This window comes from Maniola hyperantus, chromosome 7, assembly GCF_902806685.2.
Source record: "Maniola hyperantus chromosome 7, iAphHyp1.2, whole genome shotgun sequence".
Lineage (NCBI taxonomy): Eukaryota > Metazoa > Arthropoda > Insecta > Lepidoptera > Nymphalidae > Maniola > Maniola hyperantus.
In genome coordinates this window covers 15,794,871-15,816,292 of record NC_048542.1, presented here as the reverse complement: position 1 = coordinate 15,816,292, position 21,422 = coordinate 15,794,871, and the positions used below count along the sequence as shown (strand labels likewise).

General features: G+C 38.2%; 1 protein-coding gene across 4 annotated transcripts in view; it reads right to left on the bottom strand.

Moving 5' to 3' along the window:
- The window catches only part of LOC117983781 (facilitated trehalose transporter Tret1-like), a 101,369-nt gene that overhangs the window by 24,864 nt on the left and 55,083 nt on the right, over positions 1–21,422 (bottom strand). Inside the window, exons 1-3 of one of the 4 annotated variants that reach the window (XM_069499980.1) lie at positions 16,980–17,144; positions 16,238–16,464; positions 10,883–11,042 (exon numbers count right to left, since the gene is read on the bottom strand). In XM_069499980.1, coding sequence (XP_069356081.1) covers positions 10,883–11,042; positions 16,238–16,339 — 262 coding nt within the window. In that variant the 5' untranslated portion in view covers positions 16,340–16,464; positions 16,980–17,144. Of the gene's footprint in view, positions 1–10,882; positions 11,043–16,237; positions 16,465–16,881; positions 16,941–16,979; positions 17,145–21,422 lie in introns of those variants that run through there. The other 3 variants (XM_069499982.1, XM_069499981.1, XM_034970400.2) reach the window with 3 other exon arrangements.

Below are 21,422 nucleotides of genomic sequence, written 5' to 3'. Positions count from 1 at the left end.
CATTATGTGTTAGTAACAATAAATACTTAATAACTATGTTAATACTTAAACACTAAGGAGTTAGTAACAAAATACTTTATCACTATGTTAGTACTTAATAACTTAAAAAATATAATCCTCTGCACGAGTTTCCCCATCAGAGGACTATCCATTTTGTCCGCTATCATGCGCAGGATCCCGATGCTGCTTCCTCGGACTCTGGACAATAGTGATGCTGTTTTCTTGCGCCAGATGGCATCGAAGCCATCTGTCCGCGCCTCAGCAAACATAGCTGATGCACTACAGAACCGAGGTTTCCGCAACAAAATCCTGAACGCATTATTATATTGGACTCGCAGCGCATTGTAAGCCCTTTGCGTGTACTGAAACCACAAGCTTGCCGAGTTTAAGGATGTACTGTAGCTGAAGGGTTGATGTAATGAAGAACCAGCTACATATAGTGATGTTTATTTTACACTTTACAATTGATATGTTATGTACAATACAGACGGGCTCGCGAGCTTTATATAATACAATGGTAGAAGATGTTGACGTGACGAGCGGATGATAGGGAATGTGGAATCTTGTAACGTGCGTGACCAGGAGGATTCTCTACTGCGTTCCAAATTTGAATATTGTTGTGTGGCAGCTGCGAAGTTTTCTTAATAGCTGCCAGCCAAGTAACGGTAGAGGTTGCACCTCTACATCACCCCCCTACGGAGTGAGAAACAGAAAAAAAAAAAAATATTAAGTAAGGCAAGTATTACATACATTAGAATGAAGGAAAAGAACCCTAAAACTAGAACATGTAGTGATAAAAATGATAAGGCAAATAGGATTGAAAGTTGCCTCAATGTTGAGTCTTCTGTAGCAGTATCTGGTAATGGTGTAATACCTCAGGTCATTGTGTACACAATGACTGGGAGGCAGTACTTAAGACCAGAGAAATAAGCAGTGGACCTGTATGCCTAAGTGACACGGAAAAAAATAATTACAATAAATGAAGCGTTCGGAGTGCAAAAAGGTTGATGACGGAGGATGTGACGTTGTAAATTTTGAACTACTAATTAGCGTTTCGCTTTTAATTAAAATCTATTTTGTTCAAAGTATGTTGGTGCCACCTAGCATCAAGGTGCAGAACTACGCGTGGGTCGATGTTCAGAGTTCATTCGAGCCACAATAGATGGCGTTTGCTTCGTTGTCAATTGTCGTAAAAATAAAACAAAATAATTAAATAAAACCATAATATCATTTGTTTATTGTTAAGTCATTAACAAAACGGTTCTTATAATATATCCTTAGGTTCCGCAAATATTCAAAAATGAATTGGCTTTATGATCAAACTAACTGAGAGCGGCCACACTCGGGTTGCGTCTGGCAACACCGATTGCTGAGATTTAGAATTTTCCTGGAGTCAACATGTGAAGACGAATTTTTTTCGTTCCAGGAAAATCTCACTTCTTTTCGCCCATGGCTTCGCCTGGAAAAATACAATAGTCATAAATTTTAGTCATCCTAACGTATTTTCAATGTTTCATCAGTTATGGTGAGTGAAAAATCAAGTAATGTGGATTCGACAAAATGGCGGTTTGGTTAGAGAAAATCCTAATCTCATGATTTCTTTCAGTTCCAGTTATTTTAACTTCCCAAATAAATGAGGATAATGGGTTGTGGGTGGACTTCTGAAAACCATTGGTGGCCAGGAGTTCACCCACAACCCATTATCCTCATTTATTTGGGAAGTTAAAATAACTGGAACTGAAAGAAATCATGAGATTAGGATTTTCTCTAACCAAACCGCCATTTTGTCGAATCCACATTACTTGATTTTTCACTCACCATAACTGATGAAACATTGAAAATACGTTAGGATGACTAAAATTTATGACTATTGTATTTTTCCAGGCGAAGCCATGGGCGAAAAGAAGTGAGATTTTCCTGGAACGAAAAAAATTCGTCTTCACATGTTGACTCCAGGAAAATTCTAAATCTCAGCAATCGGTGTTGCCAGACGCAACCCGAGTGTGGCCGCTCTCAGTTAGTTTGATCATAAAGCCAATTCATTTTTGAATATTTGCGGAACCTAAGGATATATTATAAGAACCGTTTTGTTAATGACTTAACAATAAACAAATGATATTATGGTTTTATTTAATTATTTTGTTTTATTTTTACGACAATTGACAACGAAGCAAACGCCATCTATTGTGGCTCGAATGAACTCTGAACATCGACCCACGCGTAGTTCTGCACCTTGATGCTAGGTGGCACCAACATACTTTGAACAAAATAGATTTTAATTAAAAGCGAAACGCTAATTAGTAGTTCAAAATTTACAACGTCACAAGGAGACGCATGATGAGCAAATCTTCTTCACGTCGAACCTTGGCAAACTCGCGTCCACACAGACCTGAAGAGAGGTTCTGAGCGCGATAAACTCAGTGAACCTGGAAAAGTGAAAAGGTCGAAGGACTTACGAACGAGTGACATCGTGTCTTAGGCTGCCCAGTGTACTACAGGAACATGTGTGCGGAGGCTATACAGCACTCCACAAAAGCTGCTTCACTTTGAAATAAAAGATGATCCGCAATGCACGGAGGAAGCTTTGCTGAAAACCTTACGAATTGTGGCATGGTCCGTAGGAGTTTGTTGTGAATGGAACCATGGAACGGAGAGATTAGTCCTCTTCATACGTGTAATACTGTTTCTTTATAAATTGCTGAAATTTAAATTGTTATGACAGGAAAATTTTACAAAATACAATGGCAATTATGACATGACAATATAACTAAATAAAATTGTTCTAAAAAAGTAAAATGTCTATAAAAAATTCCCTTTTTAAAATGAGATGATGAGACGTCACTTATTGTCTATATTGTTCATGGAATGTTAATGTTCTTTTTCACTGAATTTGAAAATTTAAAAAAAAAAAACGTCACTCAAAAATAATTTACACAAAACAAAATGCAATGTCACAAATATTATTGTTAGAAATTGTTTTTCAGCACAGAAGAAATAATGTCCTTATAAAACCTGGATCCCTCCTCAGGGCGCCTTGGATATGTACTCACAAGACATGCACGTATGAACCTCGCGTCGGGTTCAGGAGGTTGTGTTGTGGTCAGCGATGTAGGACAGGGTAGGTTGCGTAGCGTGCCGCGTCGAGTTGACTGGATTGCGTCCACGAGGGACACCATCTGTGGCGTCCATGTCGAGTCGCAGTCGTAACTCGTAGCTTTCGCGTTCAGAGGGTGCAGCTAATGTGGCCGCACGTCGTTGCTTGTTGCGTTGAGTTGCTTGCACGCCGGAGATGTACGGGAGCAGTGTGCTGGCTGGACCGTAGACGTAGGTACCCAATGTGGCTGATGTGTTCCTCAATGATGGGTCACCAATTATGTAGCTGAAGGGTTGATGTAATGAAGAACCAGCTACATATAGTGATGTTTATTTTACACTTTACAATTGATATGTTATGTACAATACAGACGGGCTCGCGAGCTTTATATAATACAATGGTAGAAGATGTTGACGTGACGAGCGGATGATAGGGAATGTGGAATCTTGTAACGTGCGTGACCAGGAGGATTCTCTACTGCGTTCCAAATTTGAATATTGTTGTGTGGCAGCTGCGAAGTTTTCTTAATAGCTGCCAGCCAAGTAACGGTAGAGGTTGCACCTCTACCGTCTCTACAGTATGCTTTGAACAAAATGCAAAAACAATATGTAAGAATCAGCAATTTATAGCTTGGGCTGGATCGCGAGGTGTATATTTCTGCAGTGCAGTGGTTGGTACGTACACACGGCGTTAGCTTTGCGTGTACAACAAACATATCTCTAAGTTTACTTTCATGTACCTACGGACAGACACAGCGACGGAAGCTGACTCTCTTTTGCTCTTTTCAGCCGACTTCCAAAAAGGAGGTGGTTCTCAATTCGGTCCGGTTTTTTTTCGACCCTTTTTTTCATTTCGAATTGCTCGACAAGAAACGAGTTTGGTAGTTTTTAGGGTTCCGTATCCAAAGGGTAAGCTGTGAAAGCCTAGCGGTTAGGACGTCGTCCGCCTTCTAATCGGAGGTTGGGGGTTCGATCCCTGGCACGCACCTCTAACTTTTCGGAGTTATGTGCGTTTAAATTAATTAAATATCACTTGCTTTAACGGTGAAGGAACCTGCATACCTGAGAGTTCTCCATAATGTTCTCAAAGGTGTCGTGAAGTCTACCAATCCGCACATGGCACGCGTGGTAGACTATGGCCAAAACCCTTCTCACTCTGAGAGGAGACCCGTGCTCTGTAGTGAGCCGGCGATGGGTTGATCATGATGATGATGAGTTATCATTATCTTACAAATTCCTTCGTATCGCAGTACGTATATAATAGGTTATGGAATGGATCAGTAATAATGTTGTTGCTTTCACTATAATAAATTAATGTTTACAGTTATAAATGAGTTAAACGCACAGAGCAGAAACGAAGAGGAGATGTTGTATTAAGATTTCCCTATGAAATATCGAGTGACATTTTGCGGGGTGAGGGGTTGTGGAACGCCGCCCACTTCTCAATTTTCCATCTGCGGGTTAGTAGCAAAACTACTCGCTTAGCGACCTAACATCGATATAATATTGATGTCACTACATAGTTCAGCTATCTCACACTAGATGTCAATAAGTGTAGAAATTACGTATAAAATTACTTACAAATGAAATGTGATACCATTCATAGCATCAGAACGTCTGTCTGAATAACTTTGACACGATAAAACACAACACTTCAACCTTTTGTTCTTAAAAACGCGAAAACACACCGATAATACGAGTCTCAATATATGTGAACCTGACGAACGCAGACAGCATACTAACTAAGGCCCCGCCCACAGTGATGACGTCAGGACCTAGTTGAAAATCACAGTGCACAGTTGCTTAGGCCAACTCCTCTTTGTTTCTGCTCTATGGTTAAACGTTACAAGACGGCAACAAAATGAAGCTATTGTATCTAGCTGTCATATTGTACAATTAATGCGTTCTAAACACGCAACGGGACGAACTATATACCTAAACTAGCTTATGCTCGTGACTTCGTCCGCGTGGACTACACAAATTTCTAACCCCTTTTTCACCCCCTTAAGGGTGAAATTTTCAAAAATTCTTTCTTAGCGGATGCCTACGTCATAATAGCTATCTGTCAGTCAGTCAGTCACCTTTTCCTTTTATATATATAGACTAGCTTATGCTCGCGACTTCGTCCGCGTGACTTCACAAATTTTAAACCCCTATTTCACCCCCTTAGAGGTTGATTTTTCAAAAATCCTTAGCGGATTAAGCTTTTGGTTCATTGTATATAATATATATATTTATTTATTTATTTTTAAAGAATATTAGCCATGTTAAATGACTAATATTCCCCTTTCCTCTCCAACTAAGCGTCAGGCTTGTGCTAGGAGTAGGTACGACAATAGTGCAACGGGCGGGGTTTGAACCGTCGACCTTTCGGTTTTCAGTCCACTCCTTTACCGGTTGAGCTATTGAGGCTCTATATCATGGATTTCCGCAAAGTAACGCTTCTTCTATACAACAGATGATAGGTTTTCTTACATCTGAAGTGCATCTTAACATATAGTGCATATTTTAGCGTTTAAACTACCGTGAGTGATTTCCATTATAAATACTATCTGTCCCGGCTTACTCACGTGTGTAGTCGACGTTAGCCCGACTAGTTTCGAACCCATCCGGGGTCCTTTTTCAAGGGAGTCCGTCCGCGCACGCGCCGCGGTTTTGACTGCGGGACGCACGTGCCGCTGCCCGTAGAGCCCGTTGTGAGGGTGGCTGGGGTGGAAAAGGACCCCGGATGGGTTCGAAACTAGTCGGGCTAACGTCGACTACACACGTGAGTAAGCCGGGACAGATAGTATTTATATAGTGCATATATCGTAGAATATATTATTATGCACTATAGTTTGTCTTGCTCAGTAAACTGCAGCGGACAGGCTAAACAACCCAGACACAAACAGCGAAGGCAAATACATTAATAAGCTAACAATTAACTTGTCCGCACAGACACAGTAATGTTATCATACAGTATTGTAACTCGGCCGTATCTTTGAAATAAATACCTACAGCAGCGCGGTACGTAAACATGCGATAGAAGAAAGAAGAAAGAAAAGACGTTTATTTATGCAATTGTGCCACACATTACAACTTAAAGCTAAGAGCTGGTTATTCCGGCGCTTCTTCCACCTGAGAACAAGCAAAAGAAGGGCGATAGGGCTGCCCGCCTTAAAAAACTTATCTCTGGATGTGTTAATGAAGAATTCATGCAACCAAAAACCGCACAATATTTCTTACTCGTCATTCTAAATATGTACTTGAACTTATTTTAGTGGAAAAATCACGCGGTTATTAAAAAACAAAACACTATCCGTCCGTTCGTCACTGCGGCACAGTCGCGACTAGCAGTGTCCCGAGCACATCCCGAGATCGAGGCGCGTAGGTATAGCTCGCGTTTCGTCCGTTTGTATGAAGTTGGAATACTGTATGATAACATTACCGTGGCACAGACGTGTCCGAGTAATATAATATAACTACGTGGGCCAAGTTTACTTGCTACAATGCAACACTAACCTCTGTTACTAAGTAATTACCTATACCGTGTTTGATAAATCAGTACCCTTATTATAAATGAGAAAGTGTGTTTGTTTGTTTATTGGTTTATTGGTTTATCCTTCAATCACGTCGCAACGGTGCAACGGATTGACGTGATTTTTTGCATGGGTATAGACAGTGGCGTGCACAGTGTTTGAAGCCAGGGTAGGCATTTGTTAGGTAGGAACCTATTTATTTACTGGTAGGTAATAATGAAAAAAATGCATTGAGCTATTACAACTGGGGTAAGCAGTGCATTTTTGCCTCTGTGATCTGCACGCCACTGGGTATAGATAAGGACCGAGGGGTGATTCGCTAACTCAGTGTTCAACGACGAATGATAGCCACCGAGCTCATTTGACATTTATTTGTAATCCATTGAAGAGGTTCTAAAAAAAATCTTTTAATATCACTCAGTAAAGCAGCAATGTAGAACAAACCAATGTCAAATGAGCTTGGCGGCTATCATTTATCGTTGAACACTGAGTTAGTGAATCAGCATGCTGGAGATTGACATAGACATCAGACATATTTTTTATGCCGAAAAATCAAAGAGTTCCCACGGGATTTTAAAAACCTAAATCCACGCGTACGAAGTCGCGGGCATCAGCTAGTTCCCTTTTCCTTTTGAGGTACGGAACCCTAAAAATAAAATTCAAATAAACTAACGTTAGTCTTCTCTAATCCAACTTAGTATGTTATAATTTATAATTTATAATTTATAATTTATAATTTATAATTTATAATTTATAATTTATAATTTATAATTTATAATTTATAATTTATAATTTATAATTTATAATTTATAATTTATAACTTATATATAAAAGGAAAAGGTGACTGACTGACTGACTGACTGACTGACTGATCTATCAACGCACAGCTCAAACTACTGGACGGATCGGGCTGAAATTTGGCATGCAGATAGCTATTATGACGTAGGCATCCGCTAAGAAAGGATTTTTGAAAATTCAACTCCTAAGGGGGTGAAATAGGGGTTTGAAATTTTGTAGTCCACGCGGACGAAGTCGCGAGCATAAGCTAGTAACTTATAATCGTTTAATGCTTAGCTAATTAATAACGATCAATTAGGCTTTAGACAGTTTAGGCAGATCGAAAGTTACGATAGAAAGTAACCAGAGAAAGTTACCATAAAGTATAGTTACCTACCGCTACGTTGATTTTAACGAGCCTCTTGCTTTCACAAAAATGTATAATTTTATGCCTAATGAAAATTATTGCGTTTTTGAAAAAGTTATAGTCATATTTTGTAATCATAGATGTCATCAATATCTATTTTATTGAGTGCCATTCAATAATAATTTATCATTTTTAAAATAAACTCACATATTTAGTCGTCTAAATATATGCACAAAAATCACAAAGTTCACGCGTTCACGTAACATTGTTTTTTTTTAAAATTTATTTTAAGGTAATATTCAAACACCAGTTACAATGGTAAAATGTATAAGGCTCATCAGACATTGTTTCAACTTATTGTACTGCATTTTATTGAATAAATCATGCAATAATTCATTCATTCATTCATTATTACGTGAATAGGTATTTCCTCAAAGGTTAGAAAGGGGAAAATATCTAGTTACAATTAGAAAATCATTCGTTCTCAATAACGATTTGTTTTCCCACCACAAATCCCATTGTGATGTCGGTAATAAACTCCTAAACGCAGTTACGCTTAGGCATTTAATCATGTAGGTACTAGGTAGGTGTACTCCATTCACCGCGCCTCCGATATCGCCTCAACCGGGAGTCGAACGCGTTGCCACATGTACCTATACGCGGAATAATCAGCTATGAACTACACAGGGAGTAAATTAACAGAGACAACAACAAGTCTACATAAAAAGGCGTAGGAAAATAAATCGCACAACGACATCTATCCAGAAGCTCCTAAAAGCTATCAGTACCCTTATTATAAATGCGAAAGTTTGTTTGTTTGTTGGTTTGTCCTTCAATCACGTCGCAACGGTGCAACGGATTGACGTGATTTTTTGCATGGGTATAGATAAAGACCTGGAGAGTGACATAGGCTACTTTTTATCCCGGAAAATCAAAGAGTTCTCACGGGATTTTTAAAAACTTAATTCCACGCGGACGAAGTCGCGGGCATCAGCTAGTTACTTATATAAATGGAAAAGCTGACTGACTGACTGACTGATCTATCAACGCACAGCTCAAACTACTGGACCGATCGGGCTGAGGCATGCAGATAGCTATTATGACGTAGGCGTCCGCTAAGAAAGGATTTTTGCAAATTCAATCCCTAAAGGGATAAAACAGGGGTTTGAAATTTGTGTAGTCCACTTGGACGAAGTCGCGGGCATAAGCTAGTTCTAATATAACACTGCAAGCTCGCGAAACTGGAGAGCTGTTCGTTAATAAATCTAGTTCATTACAATAATAGCTCAGCCGCTGAAATGTAGGGCGTTACTAATGTACCCAGTTCATAATATTATGCCAATAAACAACATGCGGTGCGGAAGCGGTGATAGTCGAGTGGTTAGGACTACGGCCTGATATTCGGCCTGCTGCTTATATACGTATCTCGCGACAGGCTTGCGACAGGCGTAAATCTCGCGATCATTACTGTCAAACGTCCGGCTAGATAGCGACAGCAATAGCCACAAAGCAAAATAAGAAGAAGAAGAAGAGAGACGGCAAATGCACTGTCGTATTGCTACTGCGGTCGCGTTGCTGTCGCTACTGCAACGTTTTATGTAATCAGCCGGTTGCAGTCCCAGACCCTCCAACTTTTCGAACTTTTCGGAGTTATATGCGTTCTAAAGCCATTAACAGCCCTACTCAGAGTCGCTTAAGTTTAGGTAAAACGAGACAGCTATTATATCTCTCACATAAATCTGTCTCGTTTTAACTCAATCTTAAGTTACGATTAGCGACTCTGAGTACGGCTGTAACCATCACTTGACTATGAAGGAAAACATCGCGAGGAAACCTGTCCGCCTGTGAGTCTTTTATTTTTATTCTGTTCAGATACAAGTTAGCCCTTGACTGCAATCACACCTGGTGGTAAGTGATGATGCGGTCCAAGATGGAAGCGGGCTAACCTGGAAGGAGTATGGCAGTTTTTCCTAAACCCATGCTCATTTGGTTTCTACACGGCATCGTACCGGAACGCTAAAACGCTTGGCGGCACGGCTTTGCCGGTAGGGTGGCCCCTTTGGTTTCTACACGACATTCTTTACTTTATGCCTCTATATCCAAGGTATCCTGTGGTATAAAATCCTATAGCGATTGTTATAAAATTGAATGCTACACGCATCGCGCGCTGGCTTCAATAAAACATGGTACAACTACCACTGATATGTTATACCTACCATTGTAATACACCTGGCTAGGTGAGCTACTTACTTATAGAATACTTATTGGTAAACAAACAGACCGACTTGCTTAATCATTTCATTGTGTTTGTAGATTTTATTAAAAACTTAACGAGAAAAGAAAAAAAAAAGAGAAAAAACGTTTATTTTTCAAAAGCTGCCACACATTACCAGTTAAACTTAGGGAAGGTCCTCCCGGCGCCTCTAATACTTGAGTAGTAAAGTCAAAAGACCTCGAGCAGAAGAAGCGTCAATTTGTAGTTACATCACACAAAAAAAATTAAATTGTGGTCATGAAATAATAGTTAGTATTTTCAATTTTCGAAATAAAATAACATCAAGTGGGGTATCATATGAAAGGGCTTCACCTGTGCATTCTAAAACAGATTTTATTTATTTTTATGCATCATAGCTGTTTTTGAGTGAGTGCAAAATGTGGAAAAAAGACGACTGTAGTACGGAACCCACGGTGCGCGAGCCTGACTCGCACTTGGCCGGTTTTTTATTTCGGAAAATCAAAGAGTTCCCACGGGGATTTTCAAAAAACCAAAAATCAAAAGTTTGTAATATTGGAATACTAGCGACCCGCCCCGGCTTCGCATGGGTGCAATGTAGATACTAATGTGGTGTCACTGAGGTGTATTTGCCTCGGAAACTCTCAAATGAGAGGATTTTTTCCGACCTAATTCACATAATTTCAATTTCTCTAGGGATCTCTAATTTATTGAGAACTAAACTATAGCTATAAACCTTCCTCCTGAATCACTCTATCTATTGGTGAAAACCGCATTAAAATCCGTTGCGTGGTTTAAAAGATCTACGCGTTCATACATACAGACAGCGAGAGGCGACTTTATTTTATACTATGTAGAGATGGTAAGGATATGCCCAGAAAAAGAAGAACTTACCTAATAAGCTCAAGCTGGCGATCCAGCTGGCCTGCTGGTTGCTGACGGTGAAGGAGGCGTTGTGCTTGGACTCCTGCATGGACGCGATGGCCGGGGACATGTAACCCTTGCTGAGGCCTGCCGCAAAGGGTCCCAGCGAGACTGCTAACGCTGCGAGGATCTGTGGAGATAGATAGGGTTTACTACGTAATACAAAAAAAAATTAGGGTTCCGTACAGGAAAAAGGACCTCCTATAGGATCACATTGTTTCCATCTATTGTGTCTGTCAAGAAAATCTATAGGGTAGATCAGTGGCGTGCACAGGGTTTGAACCTAGGGTAAGCATTAGTTAGCTAACTACCTATTTAATGACAGGTCATTATGAAAAATGAGCACATAGCCATTTCAACTAGGTAAGCAGTGCTTTTATGCCTCTATGACCTGCACGCCACTGGGGTAGATACTTCCCGCAGGCCTAGAACCATGAAATTTGGCACGTAGGTAGATCTTATCAGTACCCTTATTATAAATGCAAAAGTGAGTTTGTTTGTTGGTTTATTGGTTTGTTGGTTTGTCATTCAATCACGTCGCAACGGTGCAACGGGTTGACGTGATTTTTGCATGGGTACAGATAAAGACCTGGAGAGTGACATAGGCTACTTTTTATCCCGGAGAATCAAAGAGTTCCTACGGGAATTTTGTAAACCTAATCCCACGCGGACGAAGTCGCGGGCATCAGCTAGTAGCACAATTAATAAAGGAGAAAATCCAAAAACCGTGAATTTGTGGTAACACCACCAATCACCACCACTAACCAATGCACCACGGAGGTAAGTAAATCAATAGCGGCATAATTAATTAAGATGTAGCCGCGTTACCTATATCAATCAATTATCGTGAAATGTCGATAACATGTCACACACATCCCTGGCTCAAATGTACCGACATAAGCCCAGCCTGTACGGAATCGATCAATGTTTCTATCTCGTGACTGTTATAATGGATACTAGTGATGTATGTTTTTATCGATAAATTATCTCTATCAATATTTTAAATGGTTAGACCGGATATATAACGAGTTAATATAATAAATAACCTGTATCTAATTACACGAATATCATAAAGGCGAAACTATTTGTGCGTGTGTGTGTTTGCGTGCGTGTGTGTGTGTGTGTGTGTGTGTGTGTGTGTGTGTGTGTGTGTGTGTGTGTGTGCGTGTGTGAGTGAGTGTGTGTGTGTGTGTGTGAATTTGTTACTCTTTTACGAAAAAACTAATGGACTACACCTTGGCTCCCATTTTTTAAAAATCCATGGTTCCCACGGGATTTTAAAAAATATATCCTCGCGGACGAAGTCGCGGGCCCCCTCTCGTATAACTAATATATAGATAATATGGTTTATTTTCTGGCCAGAATCCGTTAGGAAACCTTGTAGCTTTGGTTTTAACTTGACGTAAATAGTTATCAACGGCCTATTAAGTATAATAAAAAATATTATTTATTTGAAATTATCAAGAAAATTTATGACCTCGATAAATCGAAATATTGATATGTTAACACATATAATTACATAGGTTTCGACGTCATGGTCATCTATTAAGTATCATTAAAATAATATAGTAATACGCTAACTTAATCAACAAATTAAAATATTGAATCGATTTCAAAAGAAAAATAAGTTATTGAACTTCAATCATGTAAAACATTAGTTTACAGTTTATTTCCAAATGTGAACATGTACTAGTCCAATAAACACATATTTTACAATCAAGGCAAAATAAAGAATTTAATGTGCTTCGTTATTTCAATGAACTTTTTAATATGCTTAATGATGATCCAATTAAAGTTAGAAAAACACAAGAGCGGAAGACATCAAAAAGGCATTAAGTCGTAAAAGAGTTTCCTATAAACTCCACCAATCAATCTTCATAGAGCGATAATAAAACTTATTTTCTTTACGATGCATAATAACTTCGCCTAGCGACTTCCCGTTTTTTACATGGAAAATGTAATTTTTTAATTTAGATTAATGGGTTGGTTAAAAAATAATAGGAAATACATATATAAGAACATGGTAGATCAAATTTGCCAGAGCGATGTGAAATGTCCGAGTCTACTTTTAGGGTTCCGTACCCGAAATTAAAATGAAAACTATCACAGCTAAGTAGACTTTACAAGTTAACAAGTTTATAGTAGACCAACTTATCAAGTTTACTTGGAGTTGTACAAATTTCATTGAAAATTACTTAGATAAAGTTATTAGTTGTGTAAAACAGCTAGTATATTGTAACGGGCAACTTGAGTAACTACCTAATGTGGCTAATTCCGTTGTACCTAAACTAAAATGGCACGTCTAAACCTATTGCTATCCCTATCACAATGTTGCTTGCGGAAAAGGATAGCACTAGATTTAGACCTTCTAATTTAGTTTAGTTTAGAGATTGTGTACAAGAAAATCGGCCCCAATGTCTATCTTGGCTTCAAACTCTACGCATGCAATGATAAAATTTCATCATCTAATATAGCAATCTAAGTTACACGATGATCGTAACCATAATTACTCAATTCGATATAATATCGATTAATCAATAAAATCGTTTGGTTAACATTATTGCAACAACTGCACCATACTCTTTAAAATAGAGATCTATCAATGAAGAAACGCTAATCAATCTAATATTGCAACTCGTAAAATGTAATCGACACTCGTCGTATACGATGTATAATATCGATAACTCGATATGTCACGTCCCTGATTGCCCTCGCTGGATGTCGGGCGTTTGGGATGGGGTCAATGATCGACATACTGACTTACATTATTGATATGCCGTACGTAATAATATAGGGTTACCGTTTTCGAAGCCGTGATAGCCTAGTGGTTAAGACTGCTCTCTTCTCGCCTCCAAATCGGAATTCGGGAGGTCGGGGGTTCGATGCCTCTAACTTTTTGGGAGTTATAAAGATCACTTGTTTTAACGGTGAAGGACAATATCATAAGGAAACCTGCGTGCTTGAGAGAATGGTCTCAAAGGTTTGTGAAATTTGTCAATCCGGACTTAAGCAGCGTGGCGGATTATGGCCGAAATCCTTCTCATTCTAAGAGGAGACGTGGACGGACGACATCAGGCAAGCCGCACAGAGCCGCTGGATTCAGAAGTCCCAACAAGAGACCTATATCCAGTAGATTCCTCTTCCGAACCTCTTCTAATAGGAGTCTTAAGGCAGCTCAGTTCGGTGCTTTCTCCATACAAACGTAGGAGGGAAAATACAACAATATTCGATATTGTACGCACAAAACTAAGAATTATATCGATTTATCTCGTCATTATCTAGGTTTATTGATATATAAAATATTGAAAAAAATATTGATTTAAAAGTTACGAGGCTCAAAAGATTCCTATTTTAACACTAAATTAATGACAACTTTGGGCGTAAATAAATAAGATTAGGGATATGAAAATTCTAAAACAATTTATCATTAGACGTTGTTTATTTATTCATTAGTTGAAATAACTTTACTTTGCAAACATAAATTCAGCAGTTTGTTCTCAAAAATACTTTTCCTAAACCCTTTTCGCGCGCTTGATTTCAGTGAAAATCATCGTGCCTCTCAACTTTCTCATACAATGTCAAGTGAAAAGCAAACATGTTACCCACGTGCGCTGCCAATTTTGGTCGAGCGTCCTGCGTCACCTTAACCACTAGGCACACACCTTTGATTCTAAGTACATACCTACTGTAGCAATGTTTCATATCAACTGACTGTTAGAGGTCAAGACGCTTGCCCCTTATTACTGGTAGCCTGCCAAAACCCGATTACAATAAGCAGGCCTTGGTTATGCCTGTACCGGAAATATGGATTATGGAACGATCATCCAAAACAACAATCTGCAATTCATCGAACCCTGATGAAAGAATAGGTTTTGAGATCTAGGATTTTCAACACGACCTGGAGTAGTATGAAAAAAGTATTTTTGGTTGGATTTATAATATAGAATAGAATAGAATACAATAGAATAGAATGTTTTTTTATTCATGTAAACTTTTTAAAAGTGCTTATGAATAGTCAGGTAGTTTTAATTTACCACTGGTTCGGAATGCCGTTCCTACCGAGAAGAACCAGCAAGAAACTCGGCGGTTGCTCTTTTTAATTCTTAATTTTTCAATTTACAATGTTATTATACCGTACTATACAAGCCATTGCAGCCCCGTGCATTGCTGGAGCGAGTCAAATCCAAGCTTTTTTATCGTTTACATAGTCTGCGACTGTATAATATGCTTTTTTTTAGGAGCATACTTTTAACACATTTTTTAAACTTGTGTAAAGGCAAGTCTAAAATTGCTTGTGGAATTTTATTATAAAATATTACACTCATTCCCACAAATGACTTTCCCACCTTCCAGAGGCGGAACGCAGGAGTTATGCCCTCAGTTATACAGATTCGCGACTATCCAGACTACCAACCAAAAATTGTTTGGCCAAGCGCGAGTCAGACTCGCGCACCGAGAGTTCCATACTCGGGTAATTTTTCCACCATTTTGTACGATAAATCAAAAACTATTATGCATAAAAATAAATAAAAATCTGCTTTAGAATGTACAGGCAAATCCCTTTCAATCCCACTTGGTATAGTTATCTTACTTTGAAAATTGAAAATACTATTATAGAGAACTAAATAATATGCACAAAACCCGCTTTTCTTCATAAATTTGAATATCCGGATTTTTGATTATCCTAATCCCTAACGACAACAATTAGTCCGGTTAATCGAGTTTCCGCTGTACTAATAAATAAAATTGAAGTGTGTGTATGTAGTTTTGAAATAACTATCTCATATTAAGCTCATACGGTTGTTTGAACTGAACCGTAACTGAATCACACGTTTTTAAAAAAATTATCTGTCTGTTTGTCTATTTCAATGGGCTAATCGTCGGAACGGCTGAACCTATTTCGACGGGACAGTGATTCTCGTTAGGAACGAATACGTTTATTGCTTCAGCTAATGAAATCGGAAAACCGCATGAATGCAATTTGATTGTATTGAAACCCCTGAAGCCGTATGAAACAAATTACGTCACTTGTGCAGCATCACCATCCGTACCCTTATATAAATGCGAAAGTGTGTTTGTTTGTTGGTTTGTTGGTTTGTCCTTCAATCACGTCGCAACGGTGCAACGGATTGACGTGATTTTTTGCATGGGTATAGATCAATCCGATGCACCGTTCCGACGTGATTGAAGGACAACCCAACAAACAAACACACTTTCGCATTTATACCTAATAGGGGAAGTGATTATTTAGAAACTTCCTTGATGTGTTGGTAAAACATTATATAAGAAATTATAAAAAATACAAATGCAAAGGTATTCACTCACTTGTCTCCTATAGCCCTGCCTCCCGTCGTCCCCCCTCATCATCATGATCCTGGTCTCCGGAGAAATGTTCGTCATCTTGTCCAAACACGCCTTCTCACTCATATAACCAAATTTCTTATTCAATTCACCAAAAAAATCTAGAATTTTTTATCACTCACTAAACTAAAGATTTTTTTTCGCTTCACTGTTTTCTTTTTAATGCCATTCTTTTCTAGCTTCACTTTTATCTGAAACAATAAGAAACAAAATTAAAACATACTTGTTTATTTCATACCATTTATTAAATAACACAACTGTATATTGTAAATGTATATTGCATTGTTTTTAATGGAAAAAAAAAATGGTTAAAAAACGACGACGTGAAAAACTGAAAAACTAATTTAAAATTTCAAAAAAGTTAAAACTGTTTAAATTTTTTCGTCTTTTCAAAGTTATTAAGAGAAAATCGTTTCATAGGTAAAATGAAGACCAAGAGAAGAAAATCTTAAAAATTAACGTTAGTAGGTACATAATAAAGTACATAACCACTCGATTTTTTTTAAATACACCGGCTTGCGCTTGACTGCACTCACACTAAAAAGGAGATTTTATTAAAAAACAAAAACTTAAAATTTTGTTTCAATTAAAAAAAACTGTTATCTCACCACAGAACAGGAACCTAACAGCGTAAAAAAACACTTACGTACCAATTAAAACGTAAAACTTAAAATTTTATATGAATTAAAAAAAACTGTCATCTCACCACAAAACAGGAAACAACAGCCCGACGACTTTATCAGGGAAAATAAATTAAATAAAATTCAACCATTACACAAACAATTGCATAATAAAAATATGCTCTGATAGATAGTCGTATCGTTGAACAGAATTACATATGAGTATATCAATTGGTCCGCCTCGCATGAAAGGTTGGGGATCACTAGATGCCTTGCAAGATCATAACAAGACGTTAACAATAGATGGGAGACAAAAGCATACGACACCTCACACCTGTGACGTCAGCATTCGTCATTGTTATGACAAAACAGACAGGTTAACCTAAACATAATAATGCAGTTGTTTCTTATCACAGTCATTATCATCATCAACCGATAGACATCTACTGCTGGACATAGGTCTCTTGTAGGGACTTCCACACGCCACCTGAATCCAGCGGCTCCCTGTGACTCGTCTGATGTCGTCCGTCCACCTAGTGGGGGGTCTTCCAACGCTGCGTCTTACGGTGAGACGTCGCCATTCCAGCACCTTGGGACCCCAACGTCTATCGGTTGTACGAACTATGTGCCCTGCTCATTGCCACTTCAGCTTCGTAACCCGTTGAGCTATGTCGGTTACTCTAGTTCTCCTACGGATCTCCTCATTTCTGATTTGCCACGTAGAGAAACTCCGCACATAGCTCTCTCCATCGCCCGCTGAATGACTCTGAGCTTTCTTATGAGGCTCATAGTTAGCGACCATGTCTCGGATCCATATGTCATCACTGGCAACACGCACTGTTCGAAGACTTTGGTCTTTAAGCACTGAGGAATTTTGGACAAGAAGACATCTCGAAGCTTCCTGAACGCTGCCCAACCAAGTTGGATTCGGCGGCTGACCTCTTTCTCGAAATTGTCTCTTATCACAGTATATAAGTACCATGTACTAATACTATAAATGCAAAGGTGTGCCTGTCTGTCTAAATGACCTAAAAATCGCGGGCATCATCTAGTAATATTATAAATGCGAAAGTGTATATTTGTTTGTTGGTTTGTCTATCAATCACGCCACAACGGAGCAACAGAACGACGTGTTTTTGCATGGTAGTATAAAATCTGGAGAGTCACATACATAAGCTATCCTATACCAAATTTCTTTAAAATCGGTTTGCCGGATGGGCCGTAAAAAGCTAGCAAACAGACAGACAGACTTACTGTCGCATTTCTGCGTAGCTAGCCAAGTTAATTCTCACACAAATGCGAGTCTTGCACTGTGCGAGACGGTTATACCGCTAACCTCTAATTACTAATCTTTTTATCAAAATTCGAAACTTAATTACTTTCGACGAAGTAACTCTAGCGGAAAGAAACAAAAGACTATAGCAGGCAAATCAGCGTGGGAACTCTTCCCACATTTTAGTAGATAAAAGTAGGATTTTATTTTTATTCCTAGTAGTGAGTAGTAGTCCTATTCGGAGAGTCGCGGGTTTGAATTTATCCAACCTTCCATTTAGGTATTAAAATATGCCACTTTTATTTGTTATAAAATATGGTATGGTAAAAAACTACTATTTACTAAGCCATTACACTGATCGAGAGCGATTTACTCTTATTCGTTGAGGAGTTCCGTTCTCTATCTCTGAAGACATTCATCTGTTCTTCACCAATTTTAAATGAAACCGAACTGACTGGTATAGTCTTTCAAATAAAAAAGAATTATTGAAATCGGTTCAGATTGCACTTTTTTTTAATAATAAAAATGGTGAGCCAACGAGCAGGCGGGTCACCTGATGTTAAGTGATTACCGCCGCCCATGAACATTTGCAGTACCAGAGGAACAAGCAATGGACCAATAAGTGGACGAAAACTGGTGCACAGGTGGACGGAATCTGGTAGTGGACGAAAACCGGCGGCTCTACATCATCGGCGTCATCTAATTACTACATAAGAATTTAACCTAGTAAGTAGATATAGTATTTTGAGCTTAGCATTTACAATGACCTATCTACCTACCTTTGAACTTGACAGTGCTTTGGTTTTAGAGATCACGTGTAATTATAAACATACATGTTTATATTATGGTTGAAATTAATCTACGGATAATCCCTAACTATATCATGACTCAATTTCTAGTCAGTTTATACAATAAATTAGTCGAAATCCTTGCCTGCCAATGTTTAGTGATTGACGAGACGTGAAATAATAAATAGAGTTTAGGAGGTACGTCAAACCGCACGGATACGAAATACAAACAAACATACAAACGCATAGCGCCTAGAGTTTGTATAGATAATTATAAACAATAACTATTTTCAGCTCATAGACCATTATTGACGCAGTTTGTAAGGCATGTTGACCAGTGGCTCTACCGCGGTTGTTTGACAGCTACAATGTCACGATCGCAATCATCTCTGATTGGTTAATGCTCACCGTGCAAACCTTGTTGTCTGTCTCTCACTATTGGCCACAATGCATTGTTGCAACAAGAATCGCACAAATTCAGCCAATCAGAACAATTGAGATTGTAATAATGATTGATGCAGGTTTTAGACAATCGCCCTACAAGTGCAGATGGGATAAAGAGGTCATTTTAGGAAATCATCATCATCATCATCATGAAGAACTTGTTAAAGTTTCAACATAATCATCATCATCAACCGATAGACGTCTACTGCTGGACACAGGTCTCTTGTTGTTGTCTTCTACTTTCCAAGATGGCTTCTTAACGTAATAGAACGTAGAAAGTATGAACGTAAAACGTAGAAAGAAGAGAAAATATATCTTTCAGAGGATCACAAGCCCAACGAACAAAGACCTCAGGCATAACCGGGTCAATGGTACGTGATTATTTTAAATGTACACCGCAACATCTGGCACAAACCACATTTATATTCATTCGAATATAACCTCTATTACAAACGCAATAAGAAATGCAAATGTTTAAACTGTTTTATATGTCCAACAATTGTGGTCAGGTGTAATAATTTTCAAGGTTCTATGGCCGGATATTCTGTAATAAAAGCTTGAAATTTAGACATTAAGCTGTTTCATGTGGCTTCGATTCCACGTAAATGCTGATTTATGGGAATTTTATACCAATGTACCGACATGATCAATATTATGGAAATTGTAATCTTTATGAGTAATTGTAATAATTATGTATTGAAGGCCTCATAGACTCCGCTCTTGAATGTACTCGAAATAATCAAACAAGTAGCTAATTTTTAAAAAAAATACGAGTGCTTCGTGTATTCTCTGGTATTGATTTAAAAAAAAAATTATAGCCAGTGTTACTCGCAATGACTTCTATAATATACAGGTGTAACTAGAACGCTAGCAAAAACTTGGCGTTATTGTTATACTACCTAAACACAATCCAATACCAATAACCATTTGCCTCATTTTGCAGTTTTAGTGATTTTTCAAACCCGCAATGTATAGCGTTCAAAACTGGGGCCAATGCCTCGCCTACGACGTGGCGTTGACTCCGAATGGCGTTGAGCTCTAGCGTCAGTCTGTTTTATTTTATTTTCGCGTTTTTGTGGTATCATAAGAGAAATCATCAGTACTATCACCTGTCTTCGTTTTTGCTAGCGTTCTGGTTACACCCTGTATAATATGTACCTATGTACCTACATCATGTAAGCACAGAATATTACATAGTTCCTACTGTACTGATGTAGATAAGATGATAAGAGCCTTACTTAGCAACTTGTTGATAGTGAAAGACGTCATGAATGTGGAAGTCTTCTCAATTGATGGATATCATATTTCCAATGAGCAGAGAAATTAAATAGCGGCTTCTACTGTCAAGTCTTGCGGTACATTTATTGCCAATAAAATAGTTTATTAGAATGCTACAATTGTTTTCAAATTGTTTGTTGTGACATTGGTATGAGACTTTAGGCAGTGGTTCGACCGCCGACGATGAACGAGAAACGAGTAGAACTAGAAACGTGTACACGTGTTCAAATTTCAACTAAATGTACTATAATAGGTAACTTCTATAACTATAAACATTCACACCTCAAAGCTCATTAGTATTTACGATTCTTTATATTACTCCCACATAAAAACTTGACGCAATATCGATTACAAAATGTGCGTGCATCATTTGAATTCACATCTCTTCATAATCATTAAACATGTTTTTCAATGATCACAAAACTGAGATAATTATAATGTCATTAAAGGCAATCAAATCATACAGGTAAATTAGCTACATGCGCGTACATCAACATATTAATATAAACCAATTATAACCTTTATTACTTCTCCATTAAGAATCTTAACAGCGTAATTATAATTATTTTCAAGTATATCAGCTGTATAGTCACTTTCATCTGTACTCCATCAAACGATTACATCTCCTATGTCTATTAAATTAAAATCCATATTACCATAATCAAAATTACTATCCGTAGAAATTATACTGATGCTAACGTCACCTTTACCTAGGTTAGTTTATACGAATATAGCATCTATTTCGA